Source organism: Rhinopithecus roxellana, chromosome 21, assembly GCF_007565055.1.
Source record: "Rhinopithecus roxellana isolate Shanxi Qingling chromosome 21, ASM756505v1, whole genome shotgun sequence".
Lineage (NCBI taxonomy): Eukaryota > Metazoa > Chordata > Mammalia > Primates > Cercopithecidae > Rhinopithecus > Rhinopithecus roxellana.
In genome coordinates this window covers 15,740,798-15,766,893 of record NC_044569.1, presented here as the reverse complement: position 1 = coordinate 15,766,893, position 26,096 = coordinate 15,740,798, and the positions used below count along the sequence as shown (strand labels likewise).

The 26,096-nt window shown below is 38.5% G+C and overlaps 1 protein-coding gene across 11 annotated transcripts in view; it reads right to left on the bottom strand.

Moving 5' to 3' along the window:
* The window catches only part of DTNA (dystrobrevin alpha), a 396,234-nt gene that overhangs the window by 95,543 nt on the left and 274,595 nt on the right, over nt 1–26,096 (bottom strand). For all 11 annotated transcript variants that reach the window (XM_030925991.1, XM_010362728.2, XM_010362721.2 and 8 more), the window contains one exon: nt 2,252–2,465. In XM_030925991.1, coding sequence (XP_030781851.1) covers nt 2,252–2,465 — 214 coding nt within the window. The remainder of the gene's footprint in view (nt 1–2,251; nt 2,466–26,096) is intronic.

Here is a 26,096-nt window from a genome sequence, read left to right as displayed (position 1 = left end):
TGTCTGCAGAGTAGGATCTCTACATGGATATGTTTATAAATCTTTGCAGTGAAATTTGTCTATGTGGATGAATTTATAAATCTACTACAATGAGATTATTGAAAGTATACATCAGGAGGCTTCCTATCTGTAAGAAGAATAGGCACCACATAAACATTACTTCTGAACTTTTTTTGTGAATTGTTCCTTACCTTGGGATAGATGTCAAACTTAGCTTTTCATCAGTCTTGAAATGATTCAGCTATATTTTCAGCAGCTATTTAGAGACCATTCGTAGATCTGTATTTAGAAGTGATCTAGCCAGTATTTCTGACCAAAAGTGAAAAATCTAACTATATTAGTGTGAATCCTATATATTTCACAAAATACCCCCTTCCTTATTGTTAGTCTGGTTTCTAGTCTATATTTGTGGAGTGGGTGCAAATGATTCTTTGGCTTTGATTCTTTATGAGTTCTCTAGCAATACTCCAGGATTTAGTGAGATATTATATTTCTCTTTTTGCAGTTTCCATTGTTACATTTCTAACAAATAAGTCCCCTGACATCTTTAGGGGCAAATCTGAAAGCTGTCACACTCTTGTCACAGGGCCAGGTTAGAAATGCCATTATAGAAATGCCATGGCCAGGTTCCATTCTGCTGCTTCTGCTGCCTGTCATGTGGAACCACAGTCCTCTTTACCTGCCCCACCATCCAGTTACCATAGTGATTAAGCCAGAGCAGTACATCTCTTTCTGAAGTGTGCACAGCCAAAGCAAAGAATCTACCAACCTGGAATGCTAGTTGTAAAACTGTTGATTTTAACCGAGGAATTTCTCAAAATATAAACATCACGAACACAATAATGCACACTGGAAAAACTGAGCAGGAACGATTCTGTTAACACTCTAAGTTGCAAAGTGACAGCTGGTAGCCTTTGTGAATTGCAAAATAACATGAGCCTGGCTGGAACATCTCCACTGCGGGGATAAATACTTCCAAGCATTGGCCAGAAAATGAGACTAAGTAACACCTTCTGAGAATCTTAAAATGCGATTGCTGAAAGGTGACGTTAGCAATTTTCCTTTTTAATATTCAAAACAAGCAGTGGAAGTGGACGAGGTGGTACTAAGTCCAGGTTGGAGGCTACTGGCAAAAAGCCCTCTTGAAATTGTAGGCTGAGAACGTAATTCAGGGTAATCCACATATACCTTGGCAAAGAAACTTTTGTTGAACACCTAAGTCCCCACTCGGCCACTAACATGCTGCGAGACACCAAACAAGTGACAATTTCTTTGTGCTTCAATTCCTTCATCTGTAAAATGAGATATTTGGACGAACAGTCTTTAAGATCTCAGGCAGGGCCGGGCGCGGTGGCTCAAGCCTGTAATCCCAGCACTTTGGGAGGCCGAGACGGGCGGATCACGGGGTCAGGAGATCGAGACCATCCTGGCTAACACGGTGAAACCCCGTCTCTACTAAAAAAAATACAGAAAACTAGCCGGGCGAGGTGGCGGGCACCTGTAGTCCCAGCTACTCGGGAGGCTGAGGCAGGAGAATGGCGTAAACCCGGGAGGCGGAGCCTGCAGTGAGCTGAGATCCGGCCACTGCACTCCAGCCTGGGCGACAGAGCGAAACTCCGTCTCAAAAAAAAAAAAAAAAAAAAAAAAAGATCTCAGGCAGCCCTGAAATTCTCTGATTCTAAAAGGTCAAATTACACAAAAATAAAGCTGAGCTTCAGTTGTGGTCTGTGGACAGCATCCCATTATTTTATGATTGAAACACTTAAATTGACCAGTTCATTTAACGCAAGTCATAGTTACTTTGACTGGGATAGTTAAGAAACCTTTTTCAATTTCTTTCTTGTTTGCTGTAGGGCCTTGTTAGGACACCTCAGAAACACTGTCTGAAACAATTTGCAAAGAAGAGAGTTAAAAACATCCTCCCACTTCACGCTTCATTAAATCGCTCCACAGGCAATCCTCTCCAGCATCCACAGCTTCCAGGAAGCATGGGATGAGTTAACTAAAGGTCAGTACATAAAATACAACTGTCCTCAAGTTCCTCTGGCACCATTTTACTGTCTAGTCTTTTTCACAGCATTTAAAATTTATATTCAACACACGGAGGCTTTACTGACATAAGCATCCACTGTAAGAAAAAAGAGAGTTAAAAAAAAGAGAGAGATAGAAAATTATTTGGGAAAAAGACCAAGTAAGAGAGGAAGTGGAAGCCAAACATGGAGAGAGGAACAGACATTCAGAGGGTGCTTACGGATCAAACGCTGCAAGCAGGAAGTTAAGGAGGAGGCTGATGGACTGCTCCACATGGATTTGGTGAGTAGTTGGCATCCGTTTGTTGAGCTGGTAAAAAATGGTGGAGAGCACAGCCTCTAAGCGGGACACATTGAGTTCAATGTTTGGGTCCAGGTTGTTCAGAGCATTTTCCCGCAATGCTTCTATGACATTCCATATGTCCACCAGGTGCACTACAATTAAAGCAGAGTTAACACATCAGCCCAAAGTAATGGAAGGCAAATACATTAGTTTACTTGTCCCTCTGTCCTGTTTTTTTCTAGGTATCTCACCTGTGTGCAGCTATTGTAGGGGGTCAACATAAGTAAATGAACATAGGCTGTGCATTATCTCTAAGACTTGATGTGCATTATATAATAGCAAGCAAATGATTTACTGACCACCACAATAGATAGTTATTTCCAATCTTCACAGTCACCCTTGAAATACAGCTGTTATCCCTATGTTACAAGTAAGAGAACTGAGGATCTGGAAACTGAACTGACAAATGCAAAGGCAGAATTGGAGTCAATGGCAAAACTGGCATTCAGATCCAAGTCTATCGGTTTAAAAGTTATTTCTCCATTGCACACCCTGCCCCCTCACAAAGAAAAGACCAACACTTAAATTCTAGTGTTTGAAAGGATGTCCAAATTACATTTGAGTATTTAAAATGTTTTCATTTATTTATGTGTTTTTTAGTAGTATGCTTTTGGAAATAAGAAAAGAAAAGAAAGTTAAGGTAGGCAGGAAGACAAGGTAAAAAGGAAAAGTTATGTACACACTGCAGCAGCAGCAGAACTAAGTCACAGATCACTGAACTAGGCTAGTCAAGAACAAGAAGTTTCTTGGCTACATTATTACCAACTGATTTAAGTCACGGTTACTTTCACTAGGGTAGTCCAGAAAACAATTTCTATTTTCTTCCCTATTTGACCTGAGGTCTTGTTATGAGATCACAGAAACTATGACCACGACCAAGATAAAGAACATGTCCTCACCCTCAAAAGTTTTCTCATGCTCCTCTGTAATCTATCCTCATTCCCTGTTCCAGGCAACCACTGATTTGCTTTCTGTTGCAAATTTCAATTCTTAATAACTGTCATTATGTAGTAAACACTCTTTTTTGGGGGCTGGATTTTTTTACTTAGTGTTAACTATTTTGAAATTCATACATGTATTGCTGTATGAATACATGTATTGCTGAAAGTATCAATAGTTTCCTCTTTTTATTGCTGAGTAGTATTCCGTTACATGGATATATCAAAATTTGGTTATCAACTCACTTGTTGATGAACATTTGGGTCATTTTTCAGTTTTTGTTTATGAATAAAGTTGCTATGAACAATCATGTGCAAGTCTTTGTATAGATACATGGCTTCCATTTCTCTTAGATAATGGGGGATTTAAAATATTAAAATCATTAAAAATTTAAGTAAATACTTAGAAATGAAAAGTCTGGGTTTCATGGTAGGTGTATGTTTAATTTTTAAAGAGAGTTCGAAGGTATTTTCCAAAAGTAGTTGAACCATCTTACATTCCCATCAGCAGTATACAAGAGTTCCAGTTTATCCACATCTTCACCATTAAAGGTTGACTTTTCATTACGCTTTTGCATTTGCAAATATTTTGTTTATTCTCAATGAAATGTAACAATTAGTTTCCATTCTTGAGAAATATGGACTGTATATATACTTTTTCACTAACAGCTCCCTATTTTCTGTCTTCTACCTCATTGCTCACTCCTGGCTCTACACCTAATAAGCAAAACTAGCATCAGCTTCTACTATGAATTGAACTATGTGACTGTTTTCTTGGCTTTTCTCTTTATGTTTGCTTTTCAGAACAGATCTATGGTTTCTGACTTTTGGTATAAGAGAAGCTTATCACCAATTTCTTCCATTATAATAACAAATGGGCCAACTAGCCAACAGTCTTTTGAAGTCAGATCCTTTTCCCAGGCTAAGTTTAATTGCAGGATCTCTAATCACAGGACCCTAAGAGAGACAGCAATCTGTGCAGACATTCTGATTTTAAAATAGGCATGATGAAAAAAAACCCTGAAGTGTGGCTCTCATAACTAACTTTGTGTGCATATTGAGATCTAAGAGATGAGTGGATTATGCAAATACCTGAACTAAAAGCAAAAAAAAAAAAAAAACAAAACAAAACAGGTTACATAGAACCGTTACTGTGTCCTTTACTTGTATTTCTGCTGTTACTTTTAACAATTACTCAAAATAATGTTTTATGTTATGAAGGGAAGATACCTGCGCTCAAGGAACACTGGACTTGGAGTCCAAAGACCTAGGTTGCAAATCTGGCTCTTCTATGACAAGTGCATGACCTCTTAGCCTCTAAGACTTAGAGTCTCACTTCCTTTACCTATAAAATGGGGCTGGCATTCCTAAAAGGGAAAAATGCATAGAGTAAAAAGTGGTAGTTCCTGGTACCTAGCAGACAATGTATTATAGATGAACAAGTGAATAATGTGAGTCATGTCAAAAGAAAAATATATTGCAATGTATCTCTGATTTGGAACAGATAAGTACAAATCACATACCAACTAAAATACTTAAATATTTATTAGTTTTGGAAAAATTCAGATTTAAGTGAGTTCAAATTTGCAACCTTCTCTGTGTATCAAGAATTAATCAACAAGGAAATTATTTGTATTTCTTGGTGTTATTTATCCAACTCTTCAATCTAGCAAGCAAAACACTCCCAGGGAAATGGCATTCATAAACAAAATTAATTAATTAATTAATTAATTAATTAAAATTCTAGTGGGAAAGAGCTGGGATTCCTCTAATTACTCCCTATAGATTTGATCTGTGAATTTTCTGAATCTAGTCATCAGGATGTGTCTGGGTGCAGGATGCAAAGACAGCAGTGCTGATGACATCCAGCCTGTCGTCCTGCTTGGTCCCTGTGACCCATTCTCACCCAGTTCCTGATTGTGGATCATGTGGAACAGGCATCTGGGGAGAGGAGCATGGACTGGGAACTTGAGCATGGGAGGGAGATGCGTAGATGTTAAGAAAGCTAAATGGCTATTGGCAGAGGGTGGGAATCTGGATGCTTGTTTCTCTCGATGAGCCATTGTAAGGAACAGGAAACCCTTTTAGAATTCCCAGGTGTGGAATTATCCAGGCCCATGGGAGTGACCACAGGAGTGGCCTACATAAAGTTTCCCACATATGCATGCCCACATAAGGGTTCTTTAGGTACTTCAGCCTCAGCGTGAGCAGCCTGTACTCATCTCTCCCCTTGCCGGCCCTGGGATTCCCTTCCTTGGTGAATGCCACCATCCTCCCGCTCCCTATTCTCCCTCCAGGAGATTTAATTTCTGGCTTCTATCAATGACCAAGTCCTATGGACTGTATATCTCCTAAACATCACTGTAATCCTGCCATTTCCATGAGCCTTTATTGCCACCACCCAATTTCATTACCCAATGCTATCATGCTTACTGGTTGGCTGAGTCAGTTCTTTCTTCATTCTTTCTGTACTCCCTTTCTACTCACTGCAGCCAGAGTGTAATTTCTAAACTGTAATTTGACATGTCACTTGTATGCTGCTTAAAATCGTATGCTGCTTGGAGAATGGCGAGAACTCGGGAGGTGGAGCTTGCAGTGAGCCAAGATTGTGCCACTGCACTCCAGCCTGGGTGACAGAGCGAGACTCTATCACAAAAAAAAAAAAAAAAAAAAAAAAAAAAAAAAAAAAAAAAAATTGTATGCTGCTTAAAGTCCTTTAATGACTTCCCATTAATTCGAAATCTAAACAAGGATTGCAGCTTTTTTTTTCTTTCTTTTCTTTTTTCATCTAGCCCCTGTGTATTGTCATCTACATCTCATCTGCTCTACCTTGGTGTCAACATCACTTCCTCAAGGATATCTTTCTGGGCTGGATCAGAAACCTGTCTCCAGGTTTTATACCCTTCACATGCACCACCTTAGAGCTCTGTCCTTCCCCATCACAGCATGTAGTGGGCACTCTTGTGTGGACCAACAGGTTGTCTGTTTCCCGTTCTGTGTTGCATGTGGCACAGGACGAGACTGTGTCTATTGTGATAACTGTAGACACCCCTAGTGCCCCTCACACTGCCTTACACATCCTTACACATAGGAACTTGGTAAATGTCTTTTGACTAAATGACAGAATGACAAAGAAATGACTCAGCAGTGAAACAGGGTTTTCTAAGGATGCATTTGCTTTCTAAAAAGCAATAAGGCATAGTCATGAAGAATCATAGAGACACTGGTTTGAATCCTAGGTATCCCGTCAGTCTAATTACTTTACTTCTCTGAATCTTCATGTTAGAAAAGTGGAGCTGAAAATAGCATCTACTTTCAGATGATTACTATGAGAACTGAATAAAATAATGCCTGTAAAAACTTGGAATAGGGCATGTCATGTAGGAGATAATAACTGTTTATTATTATGAACAAATACTAGAAATCATATGAAAGTTATTAAACATAAGTATGCTGCATTTACGTGCTTACATATTCAAGGTCCTAATATAAGGAAACGTAAAAGAAAAATATTTCATAATAATAATTCTGGCTAACTGTGAGAATAGATAATTAGAAAATGATTTAAGTAAAACTAGTTTTCATTATTATGTGCAAACACTATGGTAGATCGTGAGGACTCAATACAAACAATACAGATGTGGTTCCTGCCTATGGGAGCTAACAGTCTGGGGGGAAATACAGACATGACTCACATAATCACACAAACAGATGATCAGAAATGGTGACATACTGTGACATATAGTATGCTAGGTATAAAATGGGATTATGATATGGTCATGATGGGGCCAGGAGAACAAGATCAGGTTGCAGGAGCACCATAACTGTGATAAGGATGTGGCTTTTTATGCGGAGTATGAAGACATGGGTTTTAAGTAGGACAGCGACATGATAAGGAATGCAGCTTAAAAATGTCATTTCTGACTTTAAGGTAAGAAAGGAGTGGAGACGGAGAGGCATACAGTGGGAAGTAGTTGGAGCTTATTGTTTTAGTTCCAATAAGGGATGGCAGTATTTTTGTATACAAGGTGGTACTATGCAGAAAATGCTGTAGTCATGCACACTGTACCCATATTTTCCAGCGGTGGCATAGTGGAAAGAATTCAGATATTGCAGCCACAAAGATTAAGGTTTCATTCCTGGCTCCAGAAATAACTGCAAAACTGGGCAAATTTTATTATTAAAAATAAAATGTAATAATATTTTGTTTATACATTGTATTATTCCTTTTTTATAAATGAGGAAACGAATGCCAGCCAGAGGCAGTTATAGTGAGATTAAAAGAGAACATGTATTCACATAATAGGTGCTCAAGAAATGAGCTATTTGTGTTAAAATAACTAAATACACTCTGATCTAAAGCCATACTATTCTATTATTAATTTATAAGATCTGTGAGTCCAAAACTAAATTTTAGCCAAGTATCCCAATTTCAATAAGTTAATCAACCCATAATCTTGATGACGTATTATGTGGGTGAAGTAAAAGAATCACAAAGTGCATTGCAGCCACAAAAGCAGACACTTAATTCAGTTTAGTTGTCATAAATTTTGAGTTAGCGGAGTTTAAGTTGATTTTACCATATCGGGTCATTAGAAACCTGGTGAGGAGGCTATCTTTCATAAAGGTTTCATGGAAACTTTATTTCATTGGCGACTACCTTGGGAGGTGTAATCACAGTGCAGAAGGTGCAGGAACCGGGGCAGTGGCTGAGTTCCCCTACTGACTGTCCCTATGACCTTGGGTAAGTCATTTAACTTCCTTAGGTTTCAGTTTCCTCACCTGTAAAATGAGGACAATACTATTTTCTCCACTACATGGTTGTTTTGGGGGATCAAATGAGATACTTCACATAAAGCACTTCACATAGTGCTTATAATAAGCATTGTATAATAAGCATTCAGTATACATTAGTTATAGAGAAATTTAAGTATCATAGTCCTTTTGTTTATTTAAATAGGGACACTGAGAAATGCTAAATTGAGATTCATTAGGAAGTTATTAAGAAGTCTGTTTTAAAAGTCTGACAGTTGTATAAATATGTTGCTTACTGTCGTGCTCCTGAAATCATTTTAGATATTTAGGTTGTGCAATAATGATTATGAACCACTAGATGGCACTGTTCATATTTTACTAAATAGCTATCAAACGTCAGTCGTCCGTAATGGAGCACCTGTTACTAGGCACAGGAAATAGGAGGAATTCCCTCATCTATACAATTGCGTATATTTTATATTAATATATAGGAAAGGCAACATTTTACATAATGAAATTCCTTAGTTAACAATAACCACATTGAGAACAGACAAAATGCATTCTCAATCTAATATTTAGTTCTTTATGGAATCTTAAAAGTAACGACATTAGTGTTGATTTCAGGCAGTAATTATTAAGACCTAAGAGTTTGTCTTTATATACATAAATGGAAACAGACAAAGCTTCAATGGTTTTCTATAAATCCAGGCAATCTCAGGTAGAAAAGGGCAAGGTTTGGGTATTTGGGGGGAGAGTTGCAGATGGGTAAAGGAGAGTTTGTCCATCTCAAGAGATATTTTTAATGTGTTTTCTGACATCTTGTGCCATTTTAAGGAGAGATGAAGTCCTTCATTTACAGAGATGACTTAAATCCAAGCGTCCCTGGGAAAAGTGCTAAAATGACAAACCTAGTTATACCTAGACAGAGATGGCTGATGCCGTAAATTTTATTAGAAATAGTAGAATCATAAAAGTTGGATAAAATATGGGGAAGAAAAATATCAAAAAGACAACTTCAAGATTTAGTCTATTTTATGATTTAGTCCAGGGCCAGCCTTTCTTGAACCCCTGAGGCTGGGTCCAAGTCTCTGAATCTAAGCATGATATTCTTTTTCTAAAGCATTTGGTGATCTCAAAATTCTCAAACCCAGACTCTACCACCTTCTGATTCCAAAATATAAGAGAGTGGAAAAGGGTTTTGACAACACTCTGGGTGATTCTGACAACCACTGATTATAAACTTTTAGAAGGTTTTCAAAGAGCTTGCAGCTGAGAGAAAGGTCAGTAGACAATTATCTTATAGTGACTTAGCTTTAGTCATTATGGAATAGTGATTCTCAACTGTGGCTGCAGAATGGAATCACCTACAAGGTTGTAAAATGGATTCCTGGTGATACCGCTGGTCCAACATCACATTTGTGGTAACAAAGCACAGGCTATTTAGAAATGCTGCATGTTAGGCTCCCACACAGACCTAGAGAATCATAATCGGCATTTTAGCAACATATCTAGGCAGTTTGTGTTCACATTTAAGTACAAGAAGCACTTCTTGAAGTCAGTAGTTCTCAGTCCTTTGGCATCAAGACAGCCTGATATGTCTTCACAGGTTGTGAGGTGTATTGCAAGAAGCTGATTACCATCAATTAATTTATGCAGTTTAAGGGTGATTTGTATAATTATGTATATACATATTATTTTAGAGGGGTTTGAGGTTTACATCCATAAGAAGGTCACTCATTGCATTATGATATGCTTTAGTTAGGAGAAAAGGAAATTGTAGTTATGCTGGAAATTGGATATAATCTGTTGATCTGTTATTGGGAATACATATATCCTCTTGCGTGTAGACACTGTTGTGTTTGTGCGTGTGTGTGTGTGTGTGCATCCATGCACATGCTCCCTCAGTCTCTACCCTGCCTTCAGTGCTTAAAGTGAGGGCGACTGGTGTCTGAGGTTTCTGTTATGACTTGTTTTCCCCTCTTTGAGATATGCAGGTATATGCAGGAATCCCCATAGCAACAAGGATAAATTGTTTCTCCTGAAAATGCATCCAGTTCTCCCCTCCCTAGATATAAATTTCCTGACCTTCAGTGCAATATTCCCAGCATGAATTTTCCATTGCAACTACACTCTTCAGAGTACAATAACAAAGTTGAGGTAATATTTCTGATTAGTTTACACAGCGGGTTTGAAGTGCCAATTTGTGTTCTTTCATATAGCAGATTCTTAAAATACGTTTGCTAGCTTGTAGAAAAGTTAATTATGGAGATTCATTCTTTTAGCTATCCAACAAAGTTCCGACGTCCTTAGAACGAACAGATGAACACACATATAAGCATTGTCTTGTTCCTACGACAACTCTCAAATGCAAAGTTTCATTCAGTATTCTAAGCACCAAGTAGACTTTAAGTAAAAATGCTTTTAAGGAGCTCACATGTGGGCCAGGCTTCACAGAACTGGGGTGTGAGGAGGTGGGGAGAGGAACTCAGCCCCATGAGAATGTCAGGAGTGACACTAGGTTCCTCAGACTCATTACCCTAAGCTGCTCACTGGTGCATTTTATAGCCTTCCATCTTAGTCTTACAACTTCTCTCATACAATAAGTATTTATTCAGTCCTTATTGTGTTGCAGTGCTGTTCTGGCTTCTAGAATTGGAGTGTACAAGGCAGGCAGGACCCTGATCACACAGAACTTATATGTGTGTTGGAGAGGGAGGAGATAGAGATATTAAAGTGCATTGAGCATGGAATAATAATCTATTTTCTCTCTTTTTAGATTTCAAAATGTTCAATTGGCCTATAAAAATTGTACATATTCAAAGGTATACAATGGGATTTGATATTTATATATACATATTATTTATTTTCTCTTATAGAGAAACATGAACTGAGAGATAGACTGGGATTCATGTGTTTCTTCATTTGTACAATGGGAATAATAACATCCTTTCGATAGTGTTCTGAGGAACAATGAATATGTACATGGGAAAACAGTAAAATATAAAGTACTATATAAATTTTAGGCATTATTCTTATTTTTGAGAGCAAACAGAGAGGCATTAAAATTTACTGTCATATTCAGATAGAATTATAAACATTTTCCACTCACAAAAATTATTTCAATTCTTTGCCTCACTCTGTCAGTTATAAAGATATTTGTCCCTTAATATGAACTGTCTTCTATAACTTGAAGTTTGTTTTCCCTTTAACGGATGAAATGATGTTATAAATCCATGAGAGACTATATCACAGTGATTACTAGTTCAGTACAATTTCAAATTAAATATTTCAGGGGCCGGGAGCGATGGCTCACGCCTGTAATCCCAGCACTTTGGGAGGCCAAGGAGGGTGGATCACGAGGTCAGGAGATCAAGACCATTCTGGCTAACACGGTGAAACTTCGTCTCTACTAAAAATACAAAAATTAGCCGGTGTGGTGGCGGGCGCCTATAGTCCCAGCTACTCGGGAGGCTTAGGCAGGAGAATGGTGTGAACCTGGGAGGCAGAGCTTGCAGTGAGTCTAGATCACGCCACTGCACCGGAGCCTGGGCAACAGAGCAAGATTCCGTCTCAAAAAAAAGAAAAAAAAAAAGAATATTTCAGTGTATCACTAGTTGCCATGCATCAATCACACATGCAGGCTGTAACATATGGAGAAAGACTGCCATATGCATTTACACACAGAGCTGGGAAATGGAACAAGCAGCTAGATTTCATAATAGTTTCAAAGAAATTAAATCCAACCAGCATTTTTAAGGCTCTACAATGCATTGTGATTGATGTTATTGATGATTTAACAAAATATGAGAGCCTGACTATAAAAAACATTGTAAGTCTCATGGGGAGAGACATACTCAGATGACCTAACTGAAGATCACCACAAGACACTCTGTTATCCAAAGCCCACATCCATAGTGCAGATTAAAAAGAAAAGTGCTACAGGAGCTCAAAATACAGGAATGCTACTGTGGGCTGGAAACTATGTAAAGATTTGCGAGAGGAGGTAAGGCTCAAGTTGACTCCTAAAACACAGCAGAAAGTGCATAGATGGAGATAAGGAGGAAAGGATACTCCGAGAAGAAGTGGATTCAGTGAACAATGGCACAGAGCAAGGAACGATGATGGTGAATTTAGATTTTCTATTGACTTGATGGAGCCAGAGAAATTTGTGTTGGGGCTTAGAGGAAAGCAGGGTCTATAACTATTCGTTTCTGTTGCCCAGTATATAACGCTCTTAATTTTTCAATGAGTGAATATCTTTGTTTTTATATTTTATTAAAGATTTGAATCTCATAAAGTTAAATGTTTAATTTCATCTTCAGACTACTATCTGAGCTAATTCAGAGCCCCATCTGAAGCTAAGAAGTATGGTGGTGGAAACCAGGGCTGTGCTTTAGAGCCAAGAGTGGGTCTCAAACTATCGAGTCTGATTCCATAGGTCTTGAGTGTGGCCAGGGCATCTCTAGGTATAATCAGCTCCTTAGGTGATTTTGTTAGACAATAAAGTTGGAGAACCACTGCTACGGAGCACAACTTAAAGAGTGGAGTTAGACAAGAGACAGGAAGAACAGAAAACTGATGCTCCTTTGATTCAGAGGAATTTCCTGGGAGCATTGTGGCCAAGAAAGCCAGGTGCAAATTACCTAGTTGTTAAGAGTTCTAAAATAAATAATTTATTTTTATGCCCTTATTCAGGCCTCTTATCACGAGAAAATAGTATTTAAAAATCTTTTGGGGAAGAAGGACTCAGTTAAATGGTATGCTTTGCCAGGGTCAAGAGATATATTTTGATGTGATTACACTGAAGCTATTAGCCATCACCCACATTAACCAAACACTGAAATGAGAAAGAAAATGTTACTAAAGGCACAGTCTTCAGATTTGTTTTCCATTAGTGAGCATGAGCTATACCTTTATAAAATGTGAACCCAAACAACAGCTGAGTAGCTCACCAAGCGTTTTTATGCTTCCAAACTCAATGTCTTTCTGGCTCTGAAAGCATGCTTTTATCTCCAAGGCAGTTCTCTTTGCTAAGGATCCTTAGAGAGAAGCATCATATCTTACAGAGATAACATTTTAGTTTCACTTTAATTTCCTGGTTAAGGTGATGTAATAAACCTTTATGAAAAGGTCTACAACATATTTTTGGTGTAAAATCAAATCGAGTATCATGCCAATCTTCACAGGCCCTGGTAGTACATCCATTGCCTATTCGGAAAAGGCATTCAGTATTCCTTAAATTGTGTCTGTAGACCAGTATCATTATTCAAAATGAGGTATAAAAATTGTTGACTCAATAACTGTCATACTACAAATTAAATCTAAAAACATTCAATTGAACAAGCATTTATTAAGCCCATTATTTTCAAAGTATTATACCAAGGATTATAAAAATAATAAGAGAAGGTAAATGAAAAGACAGATCTGAATGATAACTAATTTCTTATTGCCAGTGTTTAACTTTATTCAGAATATTAATCACTTTAGAAGTAAGAAAATCTTGTATCTTATTTCTCCTGGGGATAGTCATTTTATAAAGGGCTTTTAGACCTCACATCTTTAATGTGATCTTACCATTCCCTACATTCCAGTGCCCTAATCCAGGCTTGTAAAAGCCTTCTACTTAGAAGCAAGCCTCCTACTCACCTCCACTTTCTGTCTCTTTCTATCTATCCTAAGAAATATTATAAGGTTCTGCTCTGGTCATGTCATTCTCCATTGCCTACTGAGTAAAACCCAACAGGGTAAGCATGAAAATCAGTGTTTGGACCTCAGTTTACTAGTCTGTAGTCCCATCTTCCACTATTCTCCAGCTTCTTGCAACAGTCCTATGCTCTAGCCACACTGGATTTCTTAAATTCCAGAACATTCCCTTGGCTTTCTTGTATGTGCCTTTACTCAGCCTGCTCCCTCCACCAGGTGTTCCCTACAATCACCATCCCTCAAGGTAGTACACACATGCCATGTCCCTGAGGATGCTCATTCTGATACCCTCAGGTAGGATTACTTTCTCCCTTTTGTTGCTCCCAGGGCCCTTCACATATCTATTGGACCATTTATGACACTACACATTTTCCATAGTTATTAATAGACGAGTTTTTTCCTGAATTTTTTATATCATTCCATAATTGGAATAATAAATTCCAATTCATATAAAATCATGAGCTAAATATAAAATTTTATGCTTAGGGTCATGTATGTTTTGAAACATAGGTCCACGGCTTTCATCAATTTCTCCAAAAGATATGTGGGGGTAAACTTAAAAACCACAGTACTACATGCTAGCATCTTGAGGACATGGGCTATGTCTTGTTCATCTTTGCATTCCTCTCAACTCTTTGCATAATACCTTGTTCAAACTGGGTTCTCAATAATGCTTAGTGAATGGAATAGAGTAGGGCACCTACTGGATGCCCGGCATTATACATAATTCTTAGAAGCTTTCCCTTTACCTCAGTGTTCTAAGAAAGCTCCACAAGGCTTTACTGGACATAGTTTTCCACAGAACCTTTCTTATTTCTTATGTAGTAACTTGAGCTGTGGCCAGAATCCTAGAAGCCAGAGGCCACATTCTGAGAGAGCATCAATAGGGCTAGCAGCCATGAGGAATTGTCTCCTACTTGTCCTTTAGAACTTTTGAACTCACTGACCCTGAATTACGTGCCCACCTGGCCAACATAAACTCAAATAGACAAAGTACACCTGGCCATTGAAAAAAGTGAGTAAGCAGCAACTGTATTACTTTTTCTGCATTCATTCTGTACATATATCTATATCTATACAATTCTCTGTACAATGAGAATAAATACAAATAAATAACAGAAAATCTATTTTATTAATTAATTAATTAATTCATTCAGAAAATAGCTGTGGCCCAGCTCCCTAGTGCACAGAAAATTGCTTGGGAAATAGGACTAGAATTTGGGATGAAGAGATCTCTAGGTGGTTAATCAGCAGTACGGGTCATTAGTTATCTTGAGTGAGGTCATCCATAAATCAATATAGTATAAAGAATATGACGAGTGTATCTTTTGTTAAAAAAAACTTGAAAAGCCAATGGGATAAGTTTTAGTGATCTATTGCACAGCATGGTGACTAAAGTTAATAATGTATATTTCAAAATTGCTAAAAGATTAGATTTTAAATGCTCTAATCACAAAGAAATGATAAGTATGTAAGGTAGATGTATATGTCAATTAGCCTGTTTTAATAATTACACATGTCTACCTTATCATAACATCATATTGTACTCCATACATATTAATGTATACTACTCTTTTTCAATTAAAACAAATTTTTTTAAAAAGCCAATGAAAAATAGTGATGAAGAACCTTGAATAATGAAAATCAAGTGGGTGATATTTCAGATTCCTCTTGTATACCTTTCGAAATCCTCTTGGCCCTGCCTCTTTCTCCTGCCCCTGCACATGTAACTGGTACCACATAGATTTCAACCAGGTTGATGCAGCTGCAACCGGACAAAGGCTGGCCTCAGGCCCTTTCTGCATACCTCTGATGTCTCAGTACAAACACCTGGAACCTAGCTACCACTCACACATATGCAACCTAGAAGCATGAGGACATTAACTCCTGTAGGTAACCATTGACCAATGCAGGACAGAGCAGCGAGATTAGAACTCCCTCCCTCCTTTTGTCTCCTGAATGGGCAGTTCTGGAGTGCACTGGACAAGGTTTCTTGGAAATTCCTGCACTGTCTATCAGCTTTCCTCCCTTCCTAGTTTCAGTTTGTTCTGTGTTCACTATCCCAGTGAGCTACTTCCATGCAAGCTTTGTCCGGAGGTCCGCTTCCTGGGGAAACAGACTAAACACTGGTCCTAATAAAGTCTCTTGTCTATTCCTGGTTGAATCCTCCCAGAACAATAAATGAGAAGAAAATGATGATTATGACCATGTTTGAAGCAGATTCTGATTCTTGTTTAGTTATATAAATTTTTCTCAGTTTGTTTTTCACAGCAATATAATATCACTGTTTTTATTTAGCACTGTTTAAATTGAAAGATAAAATGCATCATATTTGATTATATCAAAAAGGTTGATTATTTTTCTGAGAAAGTAAGCTGCTTAGGAATGGTGCCATTACTATCAGTTTTACAGCAGGTTTGCTGGTCCACATACTTTTCTCAATGTTCCAGTGTTTTTCGGTGACAAGGCTTGACAGATATTGTAGGACACCAACTGTCTACTATAACACTTGGATAATATTGGGAAGTTAGAAGGCTCTGTAATTACATGATTTTATCTGGTATTTACCCAAGGGAAGCCACTTAATATCTCTTGTACTATGCTCTTCTCACCTTGAACAAATAGAACTTTATAATTTCTGATAGACAAGGAGATAAAGCAGAAGTCCTAGCCCAACACCATCAATGGTTAAAAATAGCTACAGACAATTTATTTAAATATGTTATAGATATACTTGATTTTGTAACTACCATAATTATAAGTAACCCCTTTTTCCTTCAGAAAATGACATTTGGCTCATGAGATTGACAGGGCAGATATCAGTTTATGCAGCAAAGTATGAGAATGGAATTACTATTTGATAGTAGATCCACTATCCACTGTTTGATACTACCGATCTACAAAATCAGAAGCATTATAATAAATAGAACACATTTGCTAGATTGTAAACTTGAGGTTATTCTATTACTAAATTTGTATACTAAGGAATATTACTATCTAGAATAATTTAAACTAATGGAAAAATCTCATTGCACTTTTCTTCTTATGCTACCCCAGTTAGATTTTTTCCCTTTTAAATGCAAAGATAGTGCCAAGAACAAACATTATCTGATTGACACACTTCTAACTGTTCCTGAGGATAGACTGTTGTTGTTATTATTGGGGGAGGGAGCTTTGAAAAGGGAAGAAAGGGAAAATCCTTTATTGGACAATTCAGGCTTTTAGATTTCTTGCTACTGCTGAACATTTTGAAGATGCTAAAGTACGTTGTACAGACCATGCTGAGCAAAGATTTTGGAAAGGGCCTGGGAAATTAGAGTAAGGGAAAGAAAAATTAAATAAAAACTGGGTTTAGGCCAAGGAAAAAGCTAAGTAAGTTATCAGATAGCTACCTCTAGAATGTGCATATCAGGTTTCTTATGATCATTTACAAGCAGCTTGAAGTGACACTCCAAATCTGAATAATCTCCATGTCCCTCAAGGTACTCAGTAAGTGTCACGCATAGAGTCATTACTCAATAGACATTTTATGAGCCCATCTGCAAATATGGGTCAAATGCATTCTGTGTGCTAGACACTGTGGAGGATGTAAACAGTGATAAGACACAAACCAATTCTTATCATCCTGTCTTGTTTTCCTCAGATTACCTGGTCCTATCTGAAATTGTTGTTTGCTAGAATGCAAGCAACATGAATGTTTTTTCTGTTTTGTTTACTGTTCTGTCTACAGAGCACCTGGCACATGGAAGGTGATCCATACATAGTTGCAGAACAATTTTTAAAAATACTTTCCCACTAACACGGTGAAACCCCGTCTCTATGAAAATACAAAAAAAAAAAAAAATTAGCTGGGCATGGTGGTGGGCACCTGTAGTCCCAGCTACTCGGGAGGTTGAGGCAAGAGAATGGCATGAACCCGGGAGGCGGAGCTTGCAGTGAGCCGAGATCATGCTACTGCACTCCTGCCTGGGCAACAGAGCAAGACTCCGTCTCAAACAAACAAACACACACACACACACAAAAAAACAAAAAAAACCTTTCCCTATAGAATATAGCTTTTATGTTACAAGTCATTGACAAATAGGATTGTTTTGTAAAGTAATTTTATTTTCACAAACATTTTTTAGGGGTACTGTGAAGGTCACTTAACCATATGCTTGACTTTCAGCCATTTTAGTCTATACCCCAGAGGTTAGTCTATTTGGTGGCCATCACTGAAAACAATGGCTGAGACAACATTTCCAGGATATTAAAAAAATTAATGAGTACAGAATTTTTGTTTGGGATGATGAACAAATTTTGGAAATTGATAGTGATGATGCTTGAACAACATTGTGAATGTATTCAATGCCACTGAACTGTACACTAAAATGGTTAAAATGTTACATACATTTTAACAACTTTTTCAAAAAGCATTGAATACATTTAACTAGAAAAAGATAAAATATGCTATAAAAAGAGTGGAGGCAATCGATGCCACTCTACATTGCACTTAATGTAAGAAAAAATGCAATTGTCTTTTTAAAAGTCTTTTGCCTGAATATATTAGCTGTTGCTGTTTGGATGGTAAATTGGCTTGGGTTTTTTTTTTTTTTTATATTTGTATTTTTAAGGCTTAATGTAAGCATCCCTCCTCATCTCCTGTAGGAGCTTCTATGTATCAAGCTTTAGAATGATCCTCTTAAGTTCCAGTCGATTCTGAAGTCTCCCAAATAACTTAGGAAAAGAAAACCTCAATCTGCTGCAAGACCCTGCTGCCCCTGTGAAACCTCACAAATCCACAGGGCTTTCTCTGTGAGGGGTTTTGTCACATGGCCTTCTAGTCATGGGTTCAATAGCTAGGCTTCTTAAAGCTACTGTGGTTCCCTCACTAACACAATGATGAGGGTTAAGTGTTTTAGAAGCCTTATGGCAAGAAAAGTCAAAGTTCAGATCATTTAAGAGGAAAACAGACTTAGGGGTTGATGTGGTTTGGTTCTGTGTCCCCAGTCAAGTCTCATCTTGAATTGTAATTCCCACATGTGGAGGGAGGGATCTGTAATACCTACGTGCCAAGGGAGGGAGGCGACTGGATCATGGGGGCAGTTTCCCCCACGCTGTTCTCATAATAGTGAGTGAGTTTTCATGAGAGCTGATGGTTTTATAAGTGTTTGGTAGTTTTTCTCTTGCTCTCTTCTCTTTCCTGCTGCCTTGAGAAGAAGGTCCTTGCTTCCCCTTCACCTTCTGCCATGACTGTAAGTTTCCTGAGGCCTCCCTAGCCATGTGGAACTGTGAGTCAATTAAACCTCTTTCCTTTCTAAATTACCCAGTCTCATGGAAGTTCTTTATAGCAGTGTGAAAACGAACTAATACTGTGTGAAAATGGACTAATACTGAGCATTGGGGTAAACCTAGAAGAGATCTATAAATATTTTTCATTTCTGAAATACAACTTAATGCCAACACACTAGGTAGACCACCAGTGGTAATTTATTCATTTAAAATTAATAGGTACTGAACCATACACTTTCTTTGACATCATTTTCTTGTTCAAGAGCTTCTCCCCAGTAGTCCCAAAAGGTTAATTTAGTTATTCAGTAAGTAGTTTTTGAACACTTATAATGTTCTAGGTATGGGGGATATGTCAGTACATAAGATATACACTGCTCTTTGCCTTTAAGAAGCCTATACTCAAGTTGGGAAGGTGTAATAAACATAACAACTAAGTAAATTACATAGCATAGCATCTATTATAATGTAATAAATACTTTGGGAAAAACACAAGCAGTAGGACAAGATGGATAGGGGAACTGGAGTGTTAAATAGTGTTGCCAAGGTAGAGAGCTCACTGAGAAGATGACAAGTGAGCAAAGACTTGAGAAAGATGAGGAGGTCCACCATTGAGTTCTCTACAGGAAGAGAGTTCCAGGTGAAGGGAACAGCCAGTGCTAAGGCCCTATGTGGGCACATGCCTGGTATGTTTCCAGTGAAGTAAGGAGGCCAACGGTGGATGGAGCAGAGTAACCAGATAGGAGAGTGGGAGGAGATGAGGGCAGAACAGAAAAATGACTTGAACCTGTGGAGCCAACGGGGCCATTTTCAGGACTATGCTTTTACCATGAGGGAAGTGGGGAGCCACTGCAGGAATCTGAGCAGAGAGGTGACAAGACCTAATTTGGGTTTAGATGTCCCATGGAGATTGACTTCATTTTGTGGTAGAAAATATTCATGTGGGCCAGGCACAGTGACTCATGCCTGTAATCCCAGCACTTTGGGAGGCTGAGGCGGGAGGATCACGAGGTCAGGAGATTGAGACCATCCTGGCTAACTTGGAGAAACCCTGTCTCTAATAAAAATACAAAAGATTAGTAGGGCGCAGTGGCACGTGCCTGTAGTCTCAGCTACTCAGGAGGCTGATGCAGGTGAATCGCTTGAACCTGGGAGGTGGAGGTTGCAGTGAGCTGAGATCGCTCCAATGCACTCCAGTCTGGGTGACAGAACGAGACTGTCTCAAAAAGAAAATGCTCATGTGTTATTTCCCTGTGCAGCTTCTCCATGTTTGGAGGATGTTTTGGGGGTGTTGTTACTCAGAATGGTTGATTTTTGACTTCTCTCTCCCACCTTTCTTATCCTGCTCCTTGTCCAGATCCTGCCTTTGGTTCCTTTTTCTCCCTCTACGATGATAAGGGACTTGGAACTTGATATGGGAAAAGCTTTCGATAAACAGTGCTGAACCTCATCAGCTGTGTGAAACAAAGTGTCCACTCCCCTTCTAAACCTACAGGGTTATTCAGTCGCGGTCCTGCTTTGAGTTTTATACAAAGCATATGTCCCAGTGGCTTTTACACATCTGAGCAGTCTTCTTTCTCACAGATGTCACTGGAGTGCAGGTCCATGCTTTACTGTGTATAGCAGAAAGTGCAGGTCCACGCTTTACTGTGTGTAGTTTTTTATGGCTGTGTGGCAAATAACCACAAAGTCGTAATCTTAAAACAAGAATCTCATTAACTCACAGTTCTGTAGTTAAGAAGTTAGGTACAGCATGGCTGGTTCCCTGCTCAGGGTATCGCAAGATTAAATCAAGATGTTGGCTGAACTGAGTTTTCTTTGAGAAACTCTAAGGAAAAAAATACTTTCAAGACATTTGTTAGCACAATTCAGTTCCTTTTGATCATAGGACTGAGGTCCCTGTTCCTTGCTGGCTATGAGCCAGGCGTCTCCCAACATCTAGTGATTCAGCATGTGGCACTTTCCATCTTCAAGCCAGCAATGGTATGACAAATTCATCTGTCCCTTCAAACATCTGATTTTCTCTTCTGCGGCTGCCAGAGAAAACTCTCTGCTTTTAAAGGGCTCATGTGTTTAGTTCAGGCCCACCCAGGTGATCTCCCTATTTTAAGGTTTGTTGCAACTGTGCAATGTAACATAATCTAATCACAGGAGTAAATTCCACTAAATTCTCAGTTCTGGGGATTATTCATGGGATTGCTCAGGGGATAGGAAATTTTAGGAGCCATTTGAGATTGTAATTCAGGTAAAGATGTTTTGGACCAGGCATTTGTAGTCAGCAAGAAAGATGTGGATAGATTTGAGAGATATGTGAAAGTATAACTGATGAGATTTTTATAATTGATTCAATTTGGGTTGAGATAAGAGGTCAAAGATGATGCCCAGATTTATGGCTTGAGAAACTTGATGAGTCTTGGTACCCTGTGGGAGCAACCTCTTTTAAAAGGATTCTCTGAATAAATCTTCCACTTTTCTATTACCAACTTCTATCTCTCTTTTTCTTTATTCTTCAACAAGTGAGAACAATATACTGAAAAAGAAATTTTTATTGCTGAAGAAGTATACTAAAACAAACATGCATTTACGTAAAGTTTTGGTAAGAGAATATGCAAATAGGGATGAATTTCCCAATGATCCACTTTGTACTCACACTGTTCTCCCCATAATCTAGAATAATGCTTGGCATGCAGCAAATGCTCAGTCTCTGTTTGTGGAGTGAATAAATAAATGACTGCTAATAACAACGAATGTTAACAAAACCTCAGTGAAGAGTGAACCAAGGTGACATCAGGAGTGACTTTCTGATGGAATCCCAGGTGTGATTTCTTGGGAGAAGCTGCTCTCCCATCCCTGTCCTCCCTACTGACCTCTGTTTTATTTCAGTGTGTGCTGGAGGCCTGAGATCCCGGGAGCCAGGCATTGGGAGAACCCCTTCTGGATATCCCTTCATTGCTCTGCTGACTGGCTCCAAGCCAAGCAGGCAGTTTCCCAGAAACAAGGCTTGGCAGACAACCAGGGGAAGGTCACTGAATCTTGCCTTGGCACCTGTTAGATAGGGTTGGGAAGCCTGAAACATGTTCCTTTGTATGCATCACTCTTTCCCAACTCACAGGAGCATTTTAAGATGATGATTTTTCCTCAGTTGTGAAAGTAAAAGTGTTTACTTGGCACAGATTCCATGTATAATGCAGAAGCAGAAGAAAGGGAAGGAAGTCATTGTGCGTTACATCCAGATGCCTAGAAACGAGACTACAGGTGTGGCTTAGTTCACAGGTTATGCAGTGGTAGCAGCTTAAGCAAAGCTTCCAGCATTCTCTAAAACAAAAGTCTACTAACAAGAAAACAAAACCCTGTATTTTTAAGATCTTAAAAACAATTAACAGGAAGAAGTAGCTTTAATTAAACCCATATCATAACCATCAGGACTTTAAAATCATTGCTTTTGTCATCCAGAGGTTTACTCTGATTAAGGGGAAATAATTTTGCCATAGGTCCAGGGTGCCAGAGAGGAGCAGTTTTTCCATTGTCCTATTACATAAGCATCTTTAATAGGTTTGTTTATATTCCACTGCCACCACCAACTTTCCCACAGGGAATTTTTGGGAACACTGCAGTCTAGCACAATGCACCTTCCTTTATTCTGAACAAGTGTCCAGAATGATTCAACATCAGGGATGAAAATATGCAGTAAAAACATTTGCAACAATACAAAGATAATTGTGCTCCAAAGGTTAGTCATCTGCAGTTTATCTCCCCAACTGTGAATATTCCTGCTTTTCCTGCTGGCCTCCTTGACTAGGGAGAATCCTCTGATCCTTCTCCTTTAAATACAGTTCTTTCTCTGGTTCGATTTCTCTTGCCTGTGTTTCCGACATTAAACTTTATTTTTACATCCAAGATTTTATACATCGTTATCTGAGAAACACAAGAGTCTATGTTCTTGAGCAGTGTGGTCGATTTCTGGTGCGTGGTGTCACATACTTTCTCCTACTTATTCAAACATAAATCCAGGGGCTGCTGTGAAGGGATTTTGCAGATGATATTATGATCCCAAATTAGTTGACCTTAAAACATGGAGATCATCTGAGTGGGCCTGATATAAACACGCGCATCACTGAAAAGCAAAGAGTATTCTCTGGCTAGTCATAAATGGGGAAGTCAGAGAGGACACACTAGCTGGGCTGGAAGAAGCCACAAACTCCCATGCCCTGAGCAGCCGACAGGGGCCATGGGGCAAGGAATAAGGGAGGCTCTAGGAACTGAAGATAGTCTCCAGCTGACAGCCAGCAAGGAAACAGGGCCCCAATCCTACAACCACAAGAAAATAACATTTTCCCACAACGAATGCACTTAGAAGAGAACCCTGACCCCAACATGAGAACCACAGACCCAACCAGTACTTTGATTTTAGTTTTGTGTAAAGCTAAGCCGAAAATCCAGCCATGCTGCATTGGATTTCTGACCTATAAAAACTGTAAGATAATAAATGTGTGCTTCTTTAAGCTGCTAAATTTATGGTAATTTGTTACCCAAGAATAGAAAATTCATAGTGGCAGCTACAAATCCACATATTTAAACATGAAGCAGGGAAGAGGAATATATTGATACACTAACTGGAAGAAAAATGAGTGGGATATTACTATTTACTACTAAAAACATAGCTCAAGGCTACTCCTGCCACAAAAGACAAGTGTTCTTCTATTCACCTGACTGGTGAGAAATGAATCCAGTGGAGCATATTCATTCATTCACAGAATATTGATTCAGGACCGACTAGTTATATGGGACTCACTTGGATTACTTTTATGGTGATCGAGAAACATTTAGGTAAACAGGTAACTGCATTTTTTTTGGTTCACAAGAAATTTGAAAATAAACTTAGAGACAATAACATAGAAAAAGTAGGTGTTCTAATAACATATCTGAATGAAGGATACCTTTAAAATACTTCAATTTCTAGAAAAAGAGTATGCTGAGAAACTCTGACAGCCCAGATACAATTATAGACCTTTTCTCCTCTTTGCCTTTTAAACAAAATTTTAATTAAATTTTAATTGATATGACTAACAGAAAGAAAATTCAGGCTGTAACCAATAGGGCTAAAAGATGGTGCAATGTTAGCTGTGGGTGTAGAATAGAGTGTTCCCTTGCCTTCTGAATTTTGTTCCTACTATTAAACAGGAGGGATTAGATATTTCTGATTTATTTTCTCTTGTTGTCCTTTGTTGTTCATGAATCTAGGGCTGTCTTTGATTGACTCCAAAGTAATTTCTGAAAAAAAAAGATCTGCTGACATTACAGGGTATCTGGATCATTAACCACGTCAATGCTGACCAAGGAAATAATGTTCTAGTAGAAACATCTATTTGTCTAAAATAAAGGCTGAGATGATGCCATTTTACATATTCTTATAAGAGTTTATGGGGTATTAATTTTTGTGGAAAGTTAACAAAAAATCTGGAAGCTAAAGAGAAGACTATTGATTAAAAAGGATTTAAAATATTATTTGTATTCTTTGTTCTGCTCTATTCCTTCTAGAATATAAAATAATCAACTTAGTGTCCCCTAATTTTTTAGAAACACTCATTATTTTATTCTGTTAGAGAATGTGCCAGTTACATCATGGGGAAGGTATGGCAGGGTACAAAGATAAATGGTAAGGGGAAGAAGCGATTTGGAAAGGAGAACCCTTTGACTTAAAAAAAAAGATGGGTTTTACAAGTGTCTTTTTTTTTTTTTTGAGACAGAGTCTTGCTCTGTCGCCCAGGCTGGAGTGCAGTGGTGCAATCTCGGCTCACTGCAAGCTCCACCTCCCCGGGTTCACGCCATTCTCCTGCCTCAGCCTCCTGAGTAGCTGGGACTACAGGCACCTGCCAGCACGCCTGGCTAATTTTTTGTATTTTTAGTACAGACGAGGTATCACCGTGTTAGCCAGGATGGTCTCGATCTCCTGACCTCGTGATCCACCCACCTCAGCCTCCCAAAGTGCTGGGATTACAGGCGTGAGCCGCCACACACAGCCTTACAAGTGTCTTTTACAGCAGGGATTGGTCAACATTCTTTTTGAGGACCAAGAGACAAAATCAGGGATATTATATCAGTACATATATAACAAGAGAGAAAAAGAATTTACACAACATTTTTGCTGAAGTTAAATATCCAATAATTGAGTACATTAAGAAAATACTGGCCTATCAATGAGAAGAATGTAATTCTTCTTGGGAGTATACATTTTTAAAAATTGGGGTTACAAGTTAGTGTTCCATTATCGAATCGATTACAAATATTCATCTGTAAAATCCATTAGTTCATTCTCTATAAAAAAGTAGGTTCTGGGCCTCATTTAGTTCATGGGTGACAGTGGCCTCTTGTTCAGAGTCCTTTTAGAACCCTGGGAACTGATTATTCTTGGCATAAATTAGGAATTGAATAGAAGAAAATAAACATGAATGTCAGTGATAGGAACCAGTTGTCCATATGGAAAATCATAAACAAAGTAGGCAAGCGCTGTGGGGAAGGAACTATAGGGAATTAACCAACATTTATGAAATTTGGATTTAGATAATAGATTAAAAAAGAAATCTCCTGAAAACCTACACAGTCTGTGCTTTATCCAGACAATATTCATCTTTTTCTAGGTGATAGCTTTACAAGAGCCAGTTTTTGTTTTTTCCTCCTTTATGTAGTTTTAATACTTAGTTTTGTTAGTATATGCAATGAATTTTAAATAAGGTATGGACCTAAAAGTAAACAATCTATTTTCATTGAAGATCCATTGATTTCTATGAAGTAAATACTATAATAAGTTTCTGCTCGTTTTAATGTTTGTGTCCCCACCAAATTCTCATGTTGAAACTTAGTCCCTTAATGCGATGGTATTACCAGGTGGGGCCTTTTAGCAGGTGATCGGGACTTGAGGGCAGAGCTTTCATGATGGGGATTAGTGCCCTTATAAAAGAGGCCCCAGGCCAGGCGCGGTGGCTCATGCCTGTAATTCCAGCACTTTGGGAGGCCAAGGTGGGCAGATCACCTGAGGTCAGGAGTTCAAGACCAGCCTGA